Here is a 23,283-nt window from a genome sequence, read left to right on the forward strand (position 1 = left end):
ACAAGAAACCAAGAATTAGGGTAAGGGTGTTGTGTGGATTGAGAAAAGGTTAGAAGTAGTGTGCTCCAAGGGTCAGTGCTGGGTTCGCTTTTGTTCTCGGTCTATATAGATAATTTCAATTTGAATTACGGAACACAATCTCAAAATTGTGGATGGCACAAAAGTAGAGGGTTTGGAAAGAAGGCATCTCTGTAGTGACCTTATAGAGATATATAAATTTAATTTATGGGATTGGAAAATTTAAATCCCAGAATATTTAAATTCAATTGCACGTGTCGAGTGAAGAGACATATGTTCAAACTAGTAAAAAGTAAATTTACGACTGAATGATCAACTTGTTTTTTTTTGCTTTTTTCCTCAAAGCTCGATCAGCCCGGCACTCTGGCTGGATCAGACTGGATTGCCTCTGGTGTCGGGGACCAGATAAGTTCCCTTGCAGAGCCTGCAGCGATGACCCTTCCCTTTAAGGGCGGGAAGGAGCCTTCCGACGCGGAAGCGCTGCACGACGCTTGATTTAGCGCGCCACTTCCTTCTTGGAGCGCAAACCCCGAATTTTTTATAAGTTGGAAAGCATTAGCGCCTGCCTCCCCCTAGGATCATTTAAGAAACAATTGGATATACACTGGGAGGACTTTATGACCAATGTTCCCTCTGATGTTTTTTCCTGCGTGGGCCCTGTCAATTTATTGTGCGGCTGCGCAGGCGCGGTCTCTCTTCCAGCAGCAGTGCTGCTGAACGGCCTGCAGGGGACCTCGCAATTGATCAAATGAATTTCCTCATCCCTCCTTATCTTGTTACCAAGTCACCATTTTTGTAGAATTTCGGGGAGAGGATGTTGAAACATAACATTTTCAAGTCCAATATTAGCTGTCCAACAACCTATGGTGATCTATTAAAAATAATGCAACACATCCTGCACTTTTCAATGAAGTAGATCTTTTATAGCTTCATTTATATGTGGCATAGTGGTTAGCACTGTTGCCTCACAGCGCCAGGGACCCGGGTTCAAATCTGGCCTCGGGCAACTGTCTGTGTGGAGTTTGCACATTCTCCCCGTGTCTGCGTGGGTTTCCTCCGGGTGCTCCGGTTTCCTCCCACAGTCCAAAGATGTGCAGGTTAGGTTGATTTGGCTATGATAAATTGACCCTTAGTGTTAGGGGATTAAATACGTGGGGTTACGGGGATAGGGTGGGATATGTGTCGGTGCAGGCTCGATAGTTTACCACCTGTCAGGGTGAATCGAGACTTGTTGAAGCATTTCTTCAAAAATGATGTGACCTGAATATTGATTCATGACCATAGACAGATACAGATGATGCCAAAGAGGAGCTGTCTGGAAATGGTGGGTGACCTAAATGTTCAGGAAAGCTAGATGGCCAAATAGTTTTTCTCATTCTTGTGTTCAAACTTTGAGAAATTAGTTAGATGTGTAACTAAATACAGTCTATTGCTTCCATAATACTGAGAAATATAACAGATGAAATAAAACTTTTATTTGGTATGCTGCCACACCTAGGTCATGGAAAAAGTGTGTGTACTAAACTGCAGTCCTGACCAATGTAACAGTGGCTAGGAAGATTGGAGGATTGATATGGTTGAGGTATGTTAGAATATTTGTCCTCTAAAATGTGAAAAACTGTAGGAAGAAAGGGCACCTTGACTATTGTAAAAGAAAAATACTTATTTATATAGCGCCTTTCATGACATCAGAACCTCCCAAAGCACTTTACAGTCAATGAAATACTTTTGATGTGTAGTCACTGTTGTAATGTGGGAAACACGGCAGCCAATTTGCACACAGCAAGCTCCCACAAACAGCAATGTGATGTTGTGATTCATGCACTAGGACACCCAGATCCCTCTGCATCTCAGAGCTCTGCAATCTCTCACCATTTAGATAATATGCTTCTTTTTTTATTCTTCCTGCCAAAATGGACAATTTCACATTTTCCCACATTATACTCCATTTGCCACTCACTTAACCTATCTATATCCCTTTGTAGCCTCCTTATGTCCTCTTCATAATTTACTTTCTTACCCATCTTTGTGTCATCAGCAAATTTAGCAACCATACCTTCGGTCCCTTCATCCAAGTCATTTATATAAATTGTAAAAAGGTTGAGGCCCCAGCACTGATCCCTGTGGCACACCACTCGTTACATCTTGCCAAACAGAAAATGACCCATTTATGCCTACTCTCTGTTTCCTGTTAGCTAGCCAATCTTCTATCCATGTCAATATGTTACACCCAACACCATAAGCTTTTATTTTCCGCAATAACCGTTAATGTGACACTTTATCCAATGCTTTTTGGAAATCTAAGTACAGTACATCCACCAGTTCCCCTTTATCCACAGCACATGTTACTTCCTCAAAGAACTCCAATAAATTGGATAAACATGATTTCCCTTTCACAAAACCATGTTGACTCTGCCTGACTATTTTGAACTTTTCTAAGTGCCCTGCTATAACGTCTTTAATAATAGCTTCCAGCATCTTCCCTCTGACAGATGTTAAGCTAACTGACCTGTAGTTTCCTGCTTTCTGTCTCCCTCCCTTTTTGAATAGATAAAGGAGTTCATTCGCTATTTTCCAATCTAATGGACCCTTCCCCGAACCTAGTGAATTTTGGAAAATTAAAACCAACGCATCAACTATCTCACTAGCCACTTCTTTTAAGACCCTAGGATGAAGTCCATCAGGACCCGGGGACTTCCCTGGTGATTGTCATTTTCTTGAGTTCCTCCCTCCCTTCTGTAGTGTATGTGCCTTTAAGAGCCCCATGTGTACTGTAATGCCGGTAATGGCCACTCGGGCTATATAAGCCTGTATATTGTGTTGTATCAGTTAGTTCCCCTCCAGACTTTGTTTAGTAAACACCTATGAAACCAACTCCTGTCTTCAGTGTCTCTATCAACACACAGACACAACAGTGGCGACGAATTGGAAACGGACTTACCTGCAATTCGGCAGCACCTCAAGGACATCGATTCCTCTGACGTCCAAAGTTGAAGAAAAATCAAGAAAAAGAAAAAGCTGTGGTTTCACCAGCTAGCCAAGCTGGTGGCAGGTACTGCAATAATCCTTCCTGGGCGTCGGGCTGGGGCTCCAGCAGCTGTCTCTACAGCTGGGCCAAGCAGCGAAATCGGAGGCAAGCAGTAACAGACGGGGAGGGAGCACTCGGGAGACGGCCGGCGCTGCAAGCAGGTCGGTGTTCAGACCTAGAGAGAGAGTCCGGCAGGAACGAGTCTCCAACTGTAAATAAATAAATAAAAAGAACGGAAACCGCGGGAAACAGCGTTGTCACCGGCAGCAGTGGCGGGGAAGCGCGGGAAGCACCATATCTTTTCTGCAGAAAAGAAAGAAAAGCGCGGGAAGCGCCATTTTATTTCTAGGATGCCTAAGTCTGGCAATATTGATGCTTTTGATAACGAGATAGAGAATTGGACCACATATGTGGAAAGAGTGGAGGTATATTGCACCGCAAATGGAATAGAAGATGAAACAAAAGCTTCAGTACTGCTAAATCTAATGGGCGCAAAGACATACGGGCTGTTACGAAATTTAATCACTCCAGCCAAACCAAAGGACAAGAATTTTAAAGAAATTGTTGATACCCTACAGGAGCACTTAAACCCAACACCGCTGCTGATAGCGGAACGATTCAAATTCTTCAAGAGAAATCAACACAAGAATGAAAGTAACGCTGATTACCTCACCGAATTAAGAAAGCTATCAAAACACTGCCAATTCGGGGCAGGACTAGCAGATTATCTTCGAGACAAATTCGTCTGCGGTCTCTTAAGTGAAGGAACACAGAAAAGGCTGCTTTCTGAAAAAGATTTAACACTGGACAAGGCTTTCAGTATGGCTGTATCATATGAAGCAGCCGCAAGAGGAGCTGCAGAGATACAACAAAAGACACAGGACTTCGGCACCCATGAAATGACACAGGGTTTCGAGAGATGTTATCGCTGCGGCAGATCCACCCATGACCAGAGGGACTGCTGGTTCAAGGACAAAGCATGCAGGCAATGCGGAAAGATTGGACACATTGCATGGGTATGCCGATCTGGACAAAAAAAATCCACATGCAGGGAAAAAAAAATCAATAAAGAAAAGCACAGAAAGGTACAAATGATGACGGACAGTAGCTCCGAAGATCAGAAGAGCGATAGCGACTCCGAAAACAAGGGACTAAGCTGTCTCAAATTACATAATGTAATTGCCAAAGATGATTAGCAGACCATTTGGGTTACCCTCACGATAGCAGGGTCCCCAGTTAAAATGGAGCTAGATACAGGATCAGCTCTGACCGTCATAAATCGACGGGATTACGAGCGGCTATTTCCGCATATACTTTTAAAAGACACATCCATTATCTTGAAAACATATACGGGGCAGAAAGTATACCCCAAAGGAAAAATAAGGGTGCCTGTTGTATACAACGGCAAGGAAATACAAAAGTTGTATTTATACATTCTACAAGATGGTGGTCCACCGCTGTTGGGACGTGAATGGATCAGGAAAATACGTTTAGACTGGCACTCCATTCAGGCACTGACGGTGACCAGTAAGAAAAAAAATGATGATAACGTCATACCTGAATGATTAAAAGACATCTTGGCCAACGCCAAAGAAGTGTTTCAAGAGAAACTAGGAACCTTGAAAGGCATCACCGTCTCAATAAAAGTGGAAGATGCAGCAATTCCCAAGTTTTTTAAGGCAAGACCGGTGCCATACACAATTCGTCCAGCAGTCGAGGCAGAGCTGGAGAATTTGGAAAAGGCAGGCGTATTATCCAAAATAGATTGGAGCGAGTGGGCAACACCCATCGTTCCAGTCATGAAGAAAGCATTGAATAATGATAAATCTGAAGAACAGAGAAAAATTTGCATCTGTGGAGACTTCAAGGTGACTGTAAACCCGGTCCTTCACACGGTACAGTATCCTCTTCCGAGGATAGAAGATATTTTCGCCTCACTATCCAGAGGGAAACGTTTCACCAAAATTGACTTGGCACAGGCATATCTACAGATGGAGGTTGAAGAGGCCTCTAAAAAATATCTCACGATAAATACACACAAAGGTCTGTACCAGTACAATCGACTGGTTTTCGGAGTAGCATCCGCTCCAGCTATCTGGCAAAGAGCTATGGAGCAAGTCCTCCAAGGGATTCCGGGGACTCAATGCTACCTAGACGACATCCTTGTAACAGGAGAAAACGACAACGAGCACCTTGCCAAATTGGAGCAGGTGCTCACTAGGCTGAGAGAACGGGGCCTATGAGCAAATCGCCCCAAGTGCGAATTTTTCCAAAATCAAATATATTGTGGCCACATAATTACTAAGGAAGGGTTGCATAAGTCACCTGAAAAAATTGAAGCGGTCATAAAAGCCCCAGCACCTGAAAATGTTTCACAATTAAGGTAGTTCCTGGGATTAATAAATTACTATCATAAATTTTTACCGAACTTATCAACTCTTCTACACCCTCTTAATGAACTGCTACAAACAGGAGTAATTTGGAAATGGAGCGAAGACTGTAAACGTGCCTTCCATAAATGCAAAGACTTAATCACGTCCAAAGAAGTTTTGGCTCATTACAACCCATCACTGCCAATCAGACTGGCGTGCGATGCATCCCCTTACGGCATAGGAGCAGTATTATCGCATAAATTCCCTGATGGCTCGGAACGGCCGATAGCTTTTGCGTCACGCTCATTGAACTCAGCTGAGCGTAACTATGCCCAAATCGACAGGGAAGCACGCAGCCTGGTATGGGGAGTGAAGAAATTCAACCATTACCTACACGGACAAAAATTTACCTTGTTGACTGACCATCAACCCCTCATCTCCATATTCAACCCTAAAAAGGGTGTTCCCATTATGACAGCGCAAAGGCTACAGAGGTGGTCCCTTTTTCTAGGGGCACACCAATACAACATAGAATACAAAGGATCAAAACAGCATGGGAATGCTGACGGGTTATCGCGCCTACCATTGCCAATGGTAGAAGAAGCACCTACCGTAGACCCAATGGAGATTTTCCACTCTACCATAGTCGAATGTCTACCAGTAACAAATTCTGCCATTGAAAGGGAAACTAGAAATGACCCGACTCTCTCACGAGTCTACGATTTAACAGTGAAAGGATGGCCAGCACATGGCGAACCACTGTTGCCAGCATTCTCGCAAAGAAGAGAACAGCTGTCAGTGTGCCGAGGAACCTTGATGTGTGGATCCAGAGTGGTGATTCCACCCAAACTCCAGGATAAAGTTCTAAAGGAGCTTCACGAGGGGCATCTGGGTGGAGTGAAAGTGAAGAACCTAGCCAGGGCGTTTGTATGGTGGCCAGGTATCGATGGAGACATCGAAGAAATGACCAAGAGCTGCTTAGGATGCCAGAAGATCCAAAACGCTCCACCCCAAGCCCCTCTACATCCATGGGAGTGGCCCTCATCTCCCTGGCAAAGGGTACACATCGACTTTGCTGGTCCATTTATGGACTCAATGTGCTTAATCGCGGTTGATGCACACTCCAAGTGGCCGGAGGTAATAAAGATGTCCTCCACCACCACGGAAAAAACCATCACAGTATTAAGGACCATATTTGCCAGGAATGGGCTGCCGGAACAGATCTGTTCTAATAATGGACTGCAATTTGTGTCCGAAGAATTCAGGAAGTTCTCAAAAAAACAATGGGGTTAAGCACTACACGTCCGCCCCATACCATCCCACCACCAATGGATTGGCTGAAAGGTTTGTCCAGACCTTCAAGAAGGCCATAAAGGCCATGGGTAATGAAGACATAAAACTTCAGCACAAGGTGGATAACTTCTTGTTCGCATACAGGAAAGCAACACATATGGTTACAAACCAAACTCCTGCCATGATGTTCTTCAATAGAAGCCTAAGATGCCGGCTGGATTTGATCAAGCCCAACATCAGAAGGGACGTGGAGAACCGGCAATTTCAAGGCATGAATGAAAGGCCAACTAGAACCTTCCAGATAGGTCAACAAGTTTTGGCCCGGGACTACCGTACCGAGAAATGGCAGCCTGGAACTATCTGCACACGACTAGGACCGCTGATGTATACCGTGGACATCGGAGAAAGCATAATAAGGCGCCATAGAGTCATCCGAAAAGGGACAACCTACACCACAACTCTATACGCCTAACGATGAAATAGAGATACCCATATCTACCTCCGATCTGGTGATACTGGAACCCGATGAACCCGACACTGGCATTCAAGCCGAATCAGCCTTGCCAAAAGAACCGACTACACCACCAGAAACTACTGCACCACCGAGGCGTTATCCGGACCGAGTCAGGAAGCCTCCAGAGAGACTGACTTATAATTAATTAACTGCAGCAATGTGTAGATTATTTTTCTTGTAACATGTAATTAATAATTACTTAAAATATTATGTACTGGTTGGCTAAAAGGGGAGGAATTGTAGTGTATGTGCCTTTAAGAGCCCCATGTGTACTGTAATGCCGGTAATGGCCACTCGGGCTATATAAGCCTGTATATTGTGTTGTATCAGTTAGTTCCCCTCCAGACTTTGTTTAGTAAACACCTGTGAAACCAACTCGTCTTCAGTGTCCCTATCAACACACAGACACAACACCTTCCATTTCCTGATTTACAGATATTTCTGGGATGTTACTTGTATCCTCTATAGTGAAGACCGATGCAAAAAAAATACCTGTTCAATTCAACTGCTATCTCCTTATTTTCCATTATTAATTCCCCAGACTCACTTTCTATAGGACCAACGCTCACTTTGTTAACTCTTTTCTTTTTTAAATATCTATAGAAACTCTTACTATCTGTTTTTATATTTCTAGCTAGCTTTCTCTTGTACTCTAATTTTTCTCTCATTATTAATCTTTGTCATTCTTTGCTATTTTTTATATTCTGTCCAATCTTGATTTATTTTGAAATATTTATGCAACATTTATACACATATGCATACATCTCCTCTTTCCTCAAGTACTCTTAAATCCCTGAAACTAATCATCTAAAATGAGATAGCAGGACAGTGGGATTAGTTTTGCAAAGAGCCAGCATTGGCACAATGGGCTGAATGGCCTCCTTACTTGCTTTAAACTACTATGGTTCCAAAATTAATTGTTCTCCTTCTCAGCTCTGACAGCGCAGTTAAACAATGAAATATTTATTGAAAGCTGTGACCCTCCATATAATCTATTTTAATGGAAATAGACAAAAACCATGGCTTAGCGATATTAAAGTGTTGCACATGCACAGGATCAACTGCTTAAGGTATCTTAAGAATATGAAAAGTTGCAACAAAATTTACATATACATAGCAAATTCTGTATGGGTAATTTTAACCCAACCCATCTGGCATAAAACTGACGGGATCAGTCTGGATGCCTGTTTCACACCCCGTCAATGCAAAGTAAAATCTAGTGGGGTGTCAAACAGACAGTTGATCCAATCCCATCAGTTCCTGTTGGGTAGGTTAGTTTAGAATTACTCCCTATACTTCTATAATATCAAAATTTTGATACAAGAATATTAATAATATTAATTAAATAAACAAACCAATACAGCATTAATCACAATATCTGTCTAACTCAATAAAAAATTACAATATACATTCTACCAGGAAACTATGAACGATGACTCGGGAAAAACAGTAACAACTTGTCAGATTAGACAAAGGATTAAGACAAGTTCATAAAGATCTTTGAACCATGTCCAATCTAACTATCTGGACAGAGAAATTTTAAAGGAAAAAAAAAATTTAAACCCAAAGTTTTAGATTAAATTACTCTGATATTCCACAGAATTGTTTGCTCTCAATGGAGCCACTGAGCCTGATGGGTCGCAGCTGCAGATGCAATGCCAGGACATCGGGGTAAAAATTGGGTAGCGTCCCCTTTGTGCCCCGAAAAAGTTAGCGCCCCCATGGCCGATTTTCCCAGGTAGCGCCCCAAGAGGGAGGAGGGGCACTACTGGAAGCACCCTCTTGGGGCACTGTGAGCCAATATCGCGGCGCAACGCTGCGGTACTGCAGCGCGTTCGGGTGCCCAGCTGGGCCACCAGGGACTGGGAGTTACTCAAGAGGAGTGCCGGACTCATGGAGAGCAACAAAAATGGCCGCCCGCCACCTCCCCTTTAACTAGTGTCGCCCTGGCTGCAGGTAGGCCCCCCTGACCCCAGCGGACATAGCGTCCGGCGGTAAGTCAGGGGGCGCCACCCAATATTACAGCCAGGGCGCGAGTGCGGCACTGCGCACGGCGATGACGTCATTGCCGGCGGCGCAGCACCACGCGGTGCTAACTGTTAGCGCCACCGCTAACCTCCTGCTGAATTTCACGGGAGGCGTTAGCAGCGCCGCACCCAGGCGCTAATTGATTAGCGCCCTCTTAGGGCACTAACGGGAGGCGCAACTCAGCCGAATTTAGAGGCCTATGGGCTAAAAATTCGGTATCGCCGCGCCAGGTCTTTAGTGCCCGAAATTTTGCGCTCGCCCGGATTCCCGTAGCGCCCGCCTGAAATTCAGTTGCGCCGCCCCAAGACGGAGGCGGGCACTATTGCAGGGTTTGGCCGCCTCGTTTGGGGCGATGAAAGTCAGTTTCAGGCGTCCAGCTGCCGCTGCGGCACCCGATGCGGTGCGGCAGGCTGGGGTACTGCAGGCCTCCTCCTTCTCTTAAGGAGGAGCTGCCTGCAGCCATGAGATCGCCGCTGGATTCCCCCGGCACCACGGAGAAGTGCCGGGCTCGCGGGAGTCAGGCACCAATGCCGCGGGGGGGTGGTGCAGGAGTCCGGGGAGGGAGGTGCGGCCAGGTGGCCGCCGGGAAAGCGGCCGGCCGCCCCTCCACCTTTATGCGCCGGCCTCTCGGAGCTGCAAGGCACCGTTTTTCAAACGCTGTTTGCGGCCGCTACGGGCGAGGCGGCCGCAACTGAATTTGGCCATCGGGCCGGAATAGCATTGGAACCGGGGCGCTGCGCACACCGATGACGTCATCGGTGCCGGCGCAGCGCTACCGGCTAACACCGATGTTAGGGACCAACTGAATTTCGGGCGCTAAAAAACATCCGGCGCAAACCACTCTATAGCCAATAAGTGGGCGCAAACGCGACTGAATTTCTAGGCCTATATGTCTTACAAATGCAGTAACCAACAGTTTCTGAAATCTGAAACTGACCATCTGCAACATGGTATTGTGGCGGAGCCACTAAGGGACTCTGATCAAATGTATATAATTCCCTTTAACAACATGTTAGCTACAGCCGGAGTCTATGGCCTAGAAATTCAGTAGGCTTAGCGCCCCATTTGGGGCGCTGGAGGGCCTAGCGCCGGAGTTATGGCCAGTTGGCAAATTCAGTGGGGCCCTTCCGTCGGCGTTACACCGGTTGCGCTGCGCCGGCACCGATGACGTCATCGGTGTGCACAGCGTCCCGGTTGCCGTGGTGACGGGCCCCAGCGCCGAAATTGAGTTGCGGCCGCCTCGCCCGTGGCAGCCGCAACTAAGACTTTGGCAACTGAGTCTTGCAGGAGTTAGCGCCGGCGCATTAAGGTCGCGCGGCGGCCGGCCGCTTTCCCGCCAGCCCGCACCTCCCTCCCCGGACTCCTCCACCTCCCCCCCCCCCGCGGAACAGATGCGTCTGGCCTGCAAGCCCGGCACTTGTCCGAGGTGCCGGGCTCATTTTTCTGAACATTTGAACGGCCAGCGGGCGGGTGCAGGCAGCTCCTCCTTAACTGAAGGAGGAGGCCTGCACTTCCCCAGCCTGCCGCACCGCATCGGGTGCCGCAGCGCCGGAATTGCGCCGCAATGCGGCAGCCAGCGCCCATTTCGAGGCGCTGACACCCTCTAGTAGCGCCGGCAGCCGTTTGGGCGCGGCGCTACTGAATTTTTGGCGCGCGCAGGGGGACTTAGCGCCGGCGCTAAATTTCCGGCGCTAAAGCCCTGGCGAACCCACAACCGAATTTCTAGGCCTATATCTTTGTATATACTGTTTGCATGTCCCTTTTAGAGCGCGGGCAAACGCGATGACGTCACGCCGTTCATCACGTGATCCCCCACCGGCGGGAAAAACGTGATAACGTCATGACGCCAGCCACGGGACCGCCCAAGCAGTCCTCGTGGAGCCTCCGAACTGACTGGACCTGTATTCGTAGTTCTCTTGCAACTGTTTGTTAAACTCAATTAGTTTTACATTAAACATCGTTTGATCGCCTGAGTCGACCTCAGTCTCTTGATAGGAACTAGACATTCCTACAGTATCCTTTAAACCACTTCTGCAGCTGTCAGCTTATCATACATCAAAGCAGACTCAACTCACAACAGGGTGAGCTGTCGTGTTCCCCGAGTAGCGGGTAACCCGTGGGGGAGCATGTAAAATTAGAAGGTAGGCTCAAAATAGCATTAAATTGACTTTTAACAAGCCACTTAATGATATAAATTGTCTCCCCCGCCACTTGGTGTCAGGTCAGTTCTGCGCCGACAGACCCGACACCTGGGAGACTCACGTGGAGACGGGTTGACAGCGGGTTTCCTACCTTTGCTATTTTGACAGCAGACCCATCTCCAAACCTGCCCTCTGAGCACCTGCAAAATTCAGCCCGATGTCTTTGCACGTCCTATGCCTCAGTCTAGTTCATGAATACCCTCCGAGTCTTGTTTCCCATCACAATATTTTCACTTTCTCCTGCTCCTCTTCTCTTGCATTCTACTCCAGATGAGCACTTTCACTGTCATTCTGCACAATCTCATCACTTTTTCAAAACTAGTTCTGGTTGATTTGAAAGGAATTGAAATGGATTGACATTTTTATGCAAGTCTGTGATTTATGGAATAATTAGAAGGAAGAAAGAACTTTATGATCTTTATGCGCCTTTCATGATCTCAGGACATTCGAAAGTGCTCTACAGCCAATGAAGTGCTTTTGAAGTGTAGTCACTCTTGTACTGTCAGAAACGTGGCAACCGAATTGCAAATTTCTGCACACCAAGGTCCCATAAACAGCAGTTTTAGGTGACGGTTGAGAGATAAATATTGGTCAGAACAGTAGGGAGAACTCCCTTGTTCTTCTACAAATACTGCCGTGGGAAATTGTACATCCATCTGACAAGGCAGACACTGTTTAACACCTCATCTGAAAGACATCACCTCTGACAGTGCAGCTCTCCCTCATTACTGCACTGAAATGTCAGCCTGGATTATGTGCTCAAGTCTTTAGAGTGGGGCTTGAACCCACAACCTTCCGATTGAGAGGCAGGAGTGCTACCACTGAGCCAAGGGTGCCACCTCAATTCTGAATTAATTCTGAAATAAGCTTGTGGAGTTAACGTGTTTGTGGCAATACATTTTGATGGGCAGATTATTTCCATGGAACCTTGTGAAGTGAATATAACCATAAAATCTATTATGTTACCAGATAGTTGCTTATTCCAAATAAGTGGTTAACATTTACCAGTTATGCCACGCATGCTGAATGGAAAATAGCTGTGGCATCAATTTATTAATATTTATGTCTAGTAAGACTTTCAAATATTAGCTTGATTTAGTCAAATTAATTCTTTATTATGTAAATAACTGAATTGAAAACAAAAAGATTTAAAGGGGCATTAGCATGATGAATTTCTTGCAGATGAGTAGCTGCTTTCTACAAGAAAGAGCCAGTTTGCAACATGAATGATGACAAAATATAAACTGGCTGGACAATTTCAGAAGTTGCAGACATTACAAAAGAGCTTCTTGTATCACAATTCTTACTCCAAAAAACTGTATAGAGCTCTCTTAAATATTGGCCCTGAAATTAGGATCGGGAGCTTGCCGCGCGTGCAAGCCCCCGATGTTCACTTACCCAGCGCGCTGACATTTTAATTCTGGCCCGCATTGCATTTCCTCTTACTGGCCCGCTTGAGGTCCTGCCGCGCTGTGCGTGCGTGACCCAGCGGCGTACTTAGTGCGATGAGCCGGCTGGGATCACGTGAGCACAGGGCAACCAATGGGAGGTTGCAAAAGTTCATTCATGAGTTTGACAGTAAGAGCTGTCAAACTCATGAAAACTCCTGGCCCCAAAACACTACTTAAACCTAAAAGAAAATTAAAAAAAACATTGCACTACTTAAATGAACCATAAAGAACTCTGAAAAACTATTTTAAACAATAATTTTAAAATTTGAGAAAAAAATTTATATAAAAAAAATCGGGGCTAAAACTAAACTTACCTTACTGTAAATTCTTTAAAAATAACAAACCTGTGGAAAAAAAATTTCTCAATTGCATTAATAGACCACTTACCTGAAAAACGAAGTACTTACGTGTGGTTTTTCAATGTGTAAAGACCGGAGGCCTTTACACACGCGCAACTCTGGAAAAAAAAAAGGAATTTCACTGCGCACGCGCTGCCTGTGCAGTCGCGCGCGTTCTGCCTCTTAACCCCTTGGGTCAGAGGACAGGAAATGCCGGTTTTCAGCGCATGCGCTGTGCATGCTGAAAACCGGCAATTCCTCCGGGCACACGCGTGAGTACCCCGTCCGTACTCACGCGTTGTGCCCGGAATTACTGGGCCATTGTTTTGAAAGGGCTTTGGTATGAATAAAAAACAAAAGTTGATTTTTTTGGCATATAATAAACATTATGCTATGCAATTTTGGAAATGTTCTTCTTCGCAAAGTAATAAAATTCCTACATCTCAAAGGGTGTTTATGAAAGTGTCAACAGTAATTGCACTTTTTATTTCAGAAAATAAGCAGCAATATCCGAATAGGAGTCATAAATAATCATGCAGCTGAAGTGATGGAAGATAATACTCCAATTGCAAGAGCTATTTGGGCAGCACTTCTGACACAGAATGGAAATAGCGCAAGGAGCTTCATTACTAAGTTGATCAACGAGGAAACTGTAGAAGCACTTGCATCAGGAGCAAAAATTCTGGAATTTGCTGTTAAAGTTAGTAATTTTAGGTTTTTATAACATTACTTTATATTAAAGTCAACATACATTTTAAGTGTTTCTATAGTTACAACTCACCCAGAAAGATTGGTATTTTGTTGTTTGTTTATTAAAATGCCCAATTCTGCAACATGTAAAAAGCAGATCAACACCATGAAAAATATGAAACCTTTCTTTTACTGGCATGTCTGGTAAATTACTTTATTTGCAACCCTCTTGCAATACGACAGTGAAGAATGTTCAATGTTTAATTTAGTTTAATCCTAGTTGGTCTCGTTACTAGTTTGCTGCTGCAATTCTAGAATCATAGAATCATAGAATAGTGCAGCATAGAAAGAGGCCATTCGGCCCATCGAGTTTGCACCAGCTCTTTTGAAGAGCAATCCCATTAGTCTCACTCCCCCCGCTCTTTCCTCACACCCTTGCAATTTTTTCACCTTCACTAGTTTTATGATTGTGCCAACCAGACCTGTAGAATGTTACATTTGTTATTTTAGCTTCATCACTAGTGGTAGATCACTGGACAAAAGTGCAGTAATTCTTACTACATGGTAGAAATCTTTGAAGGTATCTTTCATGCGTACTGAAAATTCAGCAAGCTGGTCTTTGTGTTAACTAGTTTTTCTGCAACTGATGAGTAAGCACTTTTCACACAGCTCCCCCTGCAGCCTAATGGGTAAAGGCACTAACTGGTGTCATACTAAACTATGCAGTTCAGAAGGTCCCAGATTCATTTCAACTGTGCTGAGTTATCAGATTTCTATCGTTGTTGGGATGCTGCAGTCTGGGCCCGATTTTCCCGCAGGTGTGGGAAATTGTCGGGTTCTCCAAATGTCGGGTTCCGACACGAATCTAAATGGGTCTGCCAGCTGGACGCAATTTTCCCTCAATTGGCCAATTAATTTCCAGCGTGTGGGCACCCTTGCTAATTGTCCATTTCCAGTCAGAAAGCCCACAGTATGATGTCATCATTCGTGGTGCTTTTAAAGTCTCCAGCAAGCTTTTCAACCTCTACAGGCTTCCCAACCAGTCATACAGAATGGCAGAGTAGCCTGCACCAGCTGCTGCCAGCGGCAGAGCCCGAGCTGCCGCCAAATTTGATGAGACCTCATTGCAGACATTGGTGGATGGGGTTAGGGCCCACAGGGACGTCCTCTTCCCTAGCTCAGGGAGGAAGAGGCCTCCCAAAGAGACCAGGGCTGCTTGGATGGAGGTGGCAGCAGAGGTGAACTCTCGGAGTCACCCGACAGACCTGGATGCAGTGCAGGAAGCGCTTCCATGACCTTCACCATACAGGAAAAGTAAGTATGAAGTTTCCATGACCCTCAACCTGATCCCCATTGCCTTTCCCCAACAGCACTCAGCTTCAGCACTCTCTTCCTCCACATCCCACTTCACAGTCACATCCATGCACCCTTACCCATTCCCTCTCTCTCTATGCTCACATTCACATAACTATTCCACCATGCAGCCCTCACACTGCCTCTCACTCTGATGCTTGGAACACAACTGACAACACACAGGGAGGGCCCTTGGTCTTGTAGCCTCACACCATCTTTGTCTCCTTCTAAATATCTATGCTATGCAATCTCTACACTCACTCCTGCACTCTCACTCAAACTCCACTTGTCTCCCTCATTGCAGGAAAAGAGAGCTCACAATAGGAGAGAGCGAGCCAGGACTGGAGGAGGCCCACTCTCAATAGCCCACCTGATCCCCTGGGAGGAAGCAGTGATGGAGATTGCTGGGGCTGACGTGGCTGCGGAAGCTGGGGAAGGAGAGACAGGAGCAAGCCTGCAAGCTGGTGACAGAATAGTTTCCCATCTCTCTCATTGACATAGCATAAGTCGCTGATATGATTCTGAAGCTACATCATTTGGACTTATGAGCATCTGCCAAATCCAGTGTGCAAGTAGCCTTGGCTTCAGATCCCTAACTCTTTCCTTTACTCCCCCACAGGACCATCCAGAGCCCCCGTCCCCACTGCCGAGGAGGAAGAGGCTTTGCAGCCAGACTCCTCAGAGGAAGCTCCAGTCTCTGAGGGTGCAGTGTCAGCAGAAGTAAGCGCACCCAACACCAGCACAGACACTCACACCTCGGGGGGGCCTTCAGGACATAGAGTAGTGTTGTCACCTGGTGTTTCACAGCTCACAAGTGAGCATCAGCAGATTGTGGAGACAGGGACAGCAGTGGAGAGTCCTCGTCGGAGGTCGCAGGCCTCTGCCAGCTCAGCTGCATGTCGACCCTATGCCTCTGGGTCCATCTGCAAGAGAGGAGGTGGCGGATCTCCATGCACAGATACAGGAGTCTCTGGCAGGTTTTGTCTCCAGGGTCGCTGCGAGTGTGGAGCGAATGGAGGAGTCCATGGCGAGCATGAGCAGAGCCTGATTGGAGTCATTGGCGCATGAAAGCATCACCACAGAAAGGATGGCTACCTCCGTGGTAAGGCTGGCTACCGCCGAGGAGAAGAGAGCTGCAGCCGAGGAGAGGAGGACTGTGGCCGAGGAGAGGAGGGCTGCGGCCATGGAGGAGCTTAGTCGCCAGGGTATCGAAAACATGGTGAGTGCTCAGAATAGAATGACATCTCTTGAGGAGTGATGGGCATCTATTGAGCACCGAAACCAGACCTTCATGGAAGTCCCTCTGAGCAGGACTTCTAGTGCAGAGACCGGTCCCCATGGCCCCCCTGATGTGCAGCAAGGTGCTCTCCAGCCACTTGCAGGCATTGAGGGGAGCTGACCCATGAGGGGGAGGTTGTTGGCACACCTCAAGGAAGTGGGGCTTCTCTCCACACGCTCACACTTCCATGCCACTTCAGAGCGCTTGGTCAGAGCCCCGCTGGAGTCCACACCCAAGTGAGATAGGAGTCTCAACCCTTGCACAGCCGCAGGAGCAGCAGACTGTGGCGAGCTCTCACAGGCTCGCCACCCCAGAGGACGCCCGCCAAAGGTGGCGAGACAGGAGCAGCAGGAAAGTGAGCAACGGGCCTCCACATCTGCTGAAGCCACAGGGGTACCACTACGTAGGAGCACGCGTAAGAAAAATAAAGCACCACTAATCACAAGGGTAGACACTTGGGTGAAAAGTCCTGTATATAGTTTTAATGCCATCAGTTTCTTGTACATAAAAAATCTGGTGGCAACTGCTGCAGTTGTGGCGTCTGTCATTTGGTGAATGGGGATTTCACATTGAGGCCTTAGGATTACTTGCAGATGTCAGCAAGCTGGTCAAATAGGTAGAAATACGCAGCGATGGGCCGCTGTCCATGGTCAGTTAAGAAGCAGCGAGGCTACAGTGTTTGATGTACCAGGCTACGCAAATCTGGCCAGGATGAGTGCGTTCCTTGCATTCCGCCCAGCAATGTTTTCGCGCACTGGTGCCGCTGGTTGACGGGCCTCTGCAGGATACTCGTTTCCATCCTCCTCCTCCTCAGCATCATCCTCATCCGAGGCGGCTCTGTGAGGAGCCTCCTGGTCCTGCGGAATCGGCAAGCCACGACGCTGTGCCATGTTGTGAAGCACACAGCATACCACGACAATTTTGGAGACCCTGGCTGCTGAGTACTGTAGGGCTCCACCTGATCTATCGAGGCACCTGAAGCGCATCTTTAGCAATCCGATGGCTTGCTCGATAATGCATCTGGTGGAAATGTGGCTGGAGTTGTAGCGCTCCTCAGCTTCGTTGGCTGGTCTTCTCAACGGCGTCATTAGCCAAGTCCTCAGGGGATATCCCTTGTCTCCAAGTAGCCATCCCTGAAGTTCATTTGGCGGACTGAATAGCAGAGGCACAGTAGACTGGCGCAGTATGAGGGAGTCATGGCAGCTGCCAGGGAACCTGGCACAAACATGCAAAATCTTCTTGTCGTCACACACCAGCTGAACGTTAAGGGAGTGGAAGCCCTTGCGGTTGACAAAAACTCCTGGATTGCGATGGGGTGCCCTAAGGGCCACGTGTGCAGTCAATGACGCCCTGCACCCTTGGAAAATCTGCCAACTGAGCTAATCCAAGCGCTCGCGCCCTCACACTTGCGCGATCCCAGGTGAAATGGATGTGATTGCCCTCTTTGCCCTCGCGCACATCGGTGACCTGTTTGATGCAAGTGTGTGCGGCCGTCTGGGAGATGCCGCTGATGTCTGCTGCTGATCCCTGGAAGGAGCCTGAGGCATAAATGTTGAGTGCGGTGGTGACTTTGATGGCCACTGGTACGGAGTGTCGACCTGGTGCTCTGGGCTCCAGGTCTTGCTGTAGCATTGCGCAGATGTCAGTCACTACCTCTCGCGAAAGTCAGAGCCGCCTTTGGCACTGCTGCTCAGTCATGTTGAGGTAGCTCACCCTGTGTCTGTAGACCCTGTTTGGGGGGTATCTCCTGCGCCGATGGCCTTCCATGCGCTGACCCCTTCTGGCCTGTGCTGCCTCAGGTGGCTGAGCCGCAGCCTGTCGCTCCTGCTGCTGGTGCTGCCGGATCTGCTCCAGCCTCCTCTGTTGTTGGAGATCCTCTAATGCCAAGAAGGGAAGGAACAAAAGGCCTCCCATGCTTCTGACAGATGCCTCCGTTGAGGAAGCGCTGACTGAGGGTGGTGACAGGGGCTTCCCAGGAGCTCACACTGGAGAAGAGTGTGAGGCTCCAACCTTCCACAGCTGTGCCTAAGCCTTGAACAAGTTGCCCCAAGCCTGGAGCAACAAGGTCCTGCAGCCTACAAATGCTGTCTGATTAAATCTCTTCATTCCTGATTGACCTGCAGCTGAAAGTAAGCAAGCCGACATTGTTCACGCCAGGTTTCATCAGCGGTGTTCCCACCAGGCATGGTTTACGTGGGGCAAGGCTGAAAATTGCAAGGGCCCCTTAAAATTGGATTACAGATGCCAATTATTGATGATTAGGCTCCCGACGACCAGTCCCGCCTGCTGCGGGCATGACTGAATCAGGTCGCGTTGAAACACCGGGCGAAAGTCGGACGGGGCGGGGAATCGGGCGGGGTCACGACCCCCTATTTCTGTGATTTTCAACCCCCGCACGCCTGAAACCCTGCCTGACGGCTGCAGGAAAATCGGGGCCTCTGTCTCAGCACCTCCGAGTCAGGGAAGGGGAAAATTGGTTGTTACTTGGTTCTTTGCAGGAAGGACTGAAGACTAAAAGTGTACATATTTGATGAGCAGTATTCCAGAACTGCTTCCTCGTTTGCAGGGTGTGGGGGGTGGCGAGTACCTGTATGTGCAATCTGGATAAATAATGTTTTAATGGACCCAATTTTAACTCCTGTGCCTTGCCACGGGTTCCCTTTGATCGCATCCAGAGCACCCCCCACAAACTTAACCTGACTGCCGTGACCCACTGTTCCCCAGGTACAACCTCCTTATGCCTGAATTACTGTTCCCATCAGCTGCCCAGGTCGTGGATCTGGCCAGGTTCAGGTGAGAGTCGGAGAACATTTATGGAAATGAGGCTTGGCCCACTTCAGGGCTCGTGCACACTGTTCCCACCCCTCCCACATTAAAATCAGGGCCAATGTGTCCAGCGAATATATCTTCTGGCAATATATTGGTAGGGTTTCAGTTATAATCCCCTTTTAGACTGTGACAAAGATCATCTGAGAAAATTTATTCCACGCAATTGGAGTAGTATCCAGCCCAGAAAGACTTTTTTTGTGAAATGTCTAGCTACTGAGGATGGTGTTTGTGCCAGTTTGTATGGCTGAGAATTTCAGTCTTTCTGCCTGATTTTCAAAGGAAGTCCCCTCTCGCCTCTCGCCTCTCATTTAAAATCCTCATTCTCTACCGCCCACCCAAGTACCATACCTCCCATCTCAACTCATCATGCTCTCTCTCTTGAGTTCACTGGCCTCCAAGCCTCCCTTAACCTCTCTCTCTATATAAACTGCCCTACCCATGTTCACGGCCACCTGCTTGACCTTGCCATCTCACGTGGCCTCACCTCTCCTATTGTGTCAATCACAGATAAGACCATCTCTGATCACTTCCTTATATCGTTCTTCATGCACATCCGCCTTCCCCCTCCCAATGCTACTTCTGTGTCCGCCCCGGAAAAAACTCTCCCAATTCACTTACAACTGCACTACCAAAATCTCAACTCTCCAGCCTTTGGCTCTCCATTCACCACGACATTTCTGCAGCTACTGATCTGTGCAAACACTCCCTCACCTCCACCTTTGATGCTTTAGTCCCCATTAAAACCATTACTCTCTCTCAACCTGGCCGTTCCCACTGGTACAACCCTCATCTCCGCTCCCTTAAGCCCAAGGGACGCTGACTTGAACGTATATGGTGGACAACTGGTTTAGCCATTCATCACCAGATTTGGCTGGACCACTTAAAGCATTATCGGCTCCTGTTCTCGTCTGCCAAAACTATTCACTATATTCCAGGATCATTCTGGGATGCAAAGATAACCCAGCTTTATTTTCTGTACTACAAACCGTCTTCTTAAACATCTCTCCCCTGCCACCTCCACCCTCACCTCCAACCTCACGGACTTCTTTGTCACTAAGATTGAGACCATCCATTCAGTTGCCTCTGCTGCTTTCCTCCCATCATCTAGCCCACCAGGGGAAACTTCCTCTAAGGTTCCTCCCTGCCCTAGCCCTGAACTCGCATCTTTCTCTAGTTTCTCTCCTATCTCCCCTCATGCCCTCTCTGCGCTCATCTTGTCCATGAGACCCACCTCCTGCTCCTTTGACCCTATTCCCACTAAACTGCTGGCCACCCAACTTCCCTTCCTGGCCCCCATGCTAACTGATAGATAACTTTTCTCTCCCCTCAGGTACTGTCCCCCTCCCATTCAAAGCACCCCTCTCCTCAAAAAAATCCCCTTGACCCCTCTGTCCTTACAAACTACTGCCCCATCTCCAACCTCCCTTTCCTCTCAAGTCCTTGAACGTGCTGTCACCTCCCAAATCCGTACCCATCTTTCCTGGACTCCTTGTTTGAATCCCTCCAATCAGGTTTCCGTCCCTGCTACAGTACCAAAACAGCTCTTATCAAAGTCACAAATGACATCCTATGTGAGTGTGGTAAACTATCCTTCCTCATCTTTCTCGACCTGTCTGCAGCCTTTGACACGGTTGACCACACCATCCTCCTCCAATGCCATTCATCCGTCTTCTGGGACATAGAAACATAGAAGATAGGAGCAGGAGTAGGCCATTCGGCCCCTCGAGCCTGCTCCGCCATTCAATGCGATCATGGCTGATCATCCAAATTCAGTACCCGGTCCCTGCTTTCTCCCCATACCCCTTGATCCCTTTAGCCTTAAGAAATATATCCAACTCCTTCTTGAATATATTGAATGAATTCTCCTCTACTGCCTTCTGTGGTAGAGAATTCCACAGGTTCACCACTCTCTGGGTGAAGAAATTCCTCCTCATTTCTGTCCTAAATGGCCTACCCCTTATCCTTAGACTGTGACCCCTGGTTCTGGACTCCCCGACTATCGGGAACATCCTTCCTGCATCTAGTCTGTCCAGTCCTGTCAGAATTTTCTAAGTTTCAATAAGATCTCCTCTCATTCTTCTAAACTCCAGCGAGTACAAGCCCAATCGATCCAATCTCTCCTCATACGTCATTCCTGCCATCCCAGGTATCAGCCTGGTGAATCTTCGCTGAACTCCTTCCATGGCAAGAACATCCTTCCTCAGACAAGGTGACCAAAACTGCACACAATACTCAAGATGTGGTCTCACCAAGGCCCTGTACAACTGCAGCAAGACATCCTTGTTCCTGTACTCGAACCCTCTTGCTACGAAGGCCAACACAACATTTGCCTTCTTAACCGCCTGCTGCACCTGCATGCTTACCTTCAGCGACTGGTGCACAAGGACACCCAGGTCTTGTTGCACTTCCCCTTCTCCCAATCTATTGCCATTCAGATAATAATCTGCCTTCCTGCTTTTGCCACCAAAGTGGATAACCTCACATTTATCCACGTTATATTGCATCTGCCATGCTTCTGCCCAATCACCCAACCTGTCCAAATCATCCTGGAGTTTCTCGGCATCCTCCTCACAGCACACACGCCCACCCAGCTTTGTGTCATCTGCAAATTTGGAGATATTACATCTAGTTCCCTTGTCTAGATCATTAATATATATTGTGAATAGCTGGGGTCCAAGGACCGATCCCTGCGGTACCCCACTATTCACTGCCTGCCACTCGGAAAAAGACCCGTTTATTCCAACTCTTTGCTTTCTGTCTGCCAACCAGTTCTCTATCCAAGTCAATACCTTGCCCCCAATACCACGTGCCTTAACTTTACACGTTAATCTCTTATGCGGGACCTTATCGAAAGCCTTCTGAAAGTCCAAATACACCACATCCACTGGTTCTCCCTTATCTATTTTACCAGTTACATCCTCAAAAAATTCCCGTAGATTAGTCAAGCATGATTTACCTTATGTAAATCCATGTTGACTTTGTGCGATCCTGTCACTGTTTTCCAAGTGCTCTGCTATTACATATTTTATAATGGACTCTAGCATTTTCCCCACTACCGATGTCAGGCTTACCGGTCTGTAATTCCCCATTTTCTCTCCACCACCGTTTTTGAATAGTGGGGTAACATTAGCTACCCTCCAATCCATGGGTACTGTTCCAGATTCCATCAAATGTCGGAAGATGATCAGCAATACATCTACTATTTCTAGGGCCACTTCCTTAAGTACCCTAGAATGTAGATTATCAGGCCCTGGGGATTTATCGGCCTTCAATCCCATCAATTTCCCTAACACAATTTCCCTACAAATACTTATTTCTTTCAGTTCCTCCCTTTCATCAGACCCTATGTTCCCCGACATCTCTGGGAGGTTATTTGTGTCCTCCTTTGTGAAGACAGAACCAAAATATGTATTTAATTGGTCTGCCATTTCTTTGTTCCCCATTATAAATTCCCTTGATTCTGACTGCAAGGGACCTACGCTTGACTTCACCAATCTTTTTCTCTTCACATATCTATAAAAGCTTTTACAGTCAGTTTTTATGTTCCCGCAAGCTTACTCTCATATTCTATTTTCCCGTTCTTAATTAAACCCTTTGTCCTCCTTTGTTGAATCCTAAACTGCTCCCAATCCTCAGGTTTACTGCTTTTTCTGGCCAATTTATATGTCCTCTCCTTGGATCTTATACTGTCCCTAATTTCCCTTGTTAGCCATGGTTGAGTCATCTTTTTTGTTTTATTTTTATGCCAAACTGGGATGAACAAATTCTGTAGTTCATCCATGCGGTCTTTGAATGTTTGCCATTGCCTATCCACTGTCAACCCTTTGAGTGACATTCCGCAATCAGTCCTACCCAACTCGCGCCTCAGACCATCGTAGTTTCCTTTATT

The 23,283-nt window shown here is 47.1% G+C and overlaps 1 protein-coding gene across 1 annotated transcript in view; it reads left to right on the plus strand.

Annotated features, from left to right (window-relative positions):
- Positions 1 to 23,283, plus strand: part of LOC147111533 (UDP-glucose:glycoprotein glucosyltransferase 1-like) — a 680,288-nt gene that overhangs the window by 343,152 nt on the left and 313,853 nt on the right. Inside the window, exon 14 of the mRNA XM_085999896.1 lies at positions 13,737 to 13,943. Within this exon, the coding sequence (XP_085856022.1) occupies positions 13,737 to 13,943 (207 nt within the window). The remainder of the gene's footprint in view (positions 1 to 13,736; positions 13,944 to 23,283) is intronic.

The sequence above is a fragment of the Somniosus microcephalus genome, chromosome 10, assembly GCF_052327205.1.
Source record: "Somniosus microcephalus isolate GS21.2 chromosome 10, FLI_Smic_1.0, whole genome shotgun sequence".
In the NCBI taxonomy this organism is placed as follows: domain Eukaryota; kingdom Metazoa; phylum Chordata; class Chondrichthyes; order Squaliformes; family Somniosidae; genus Somniosus; species Somniosus microcephalus.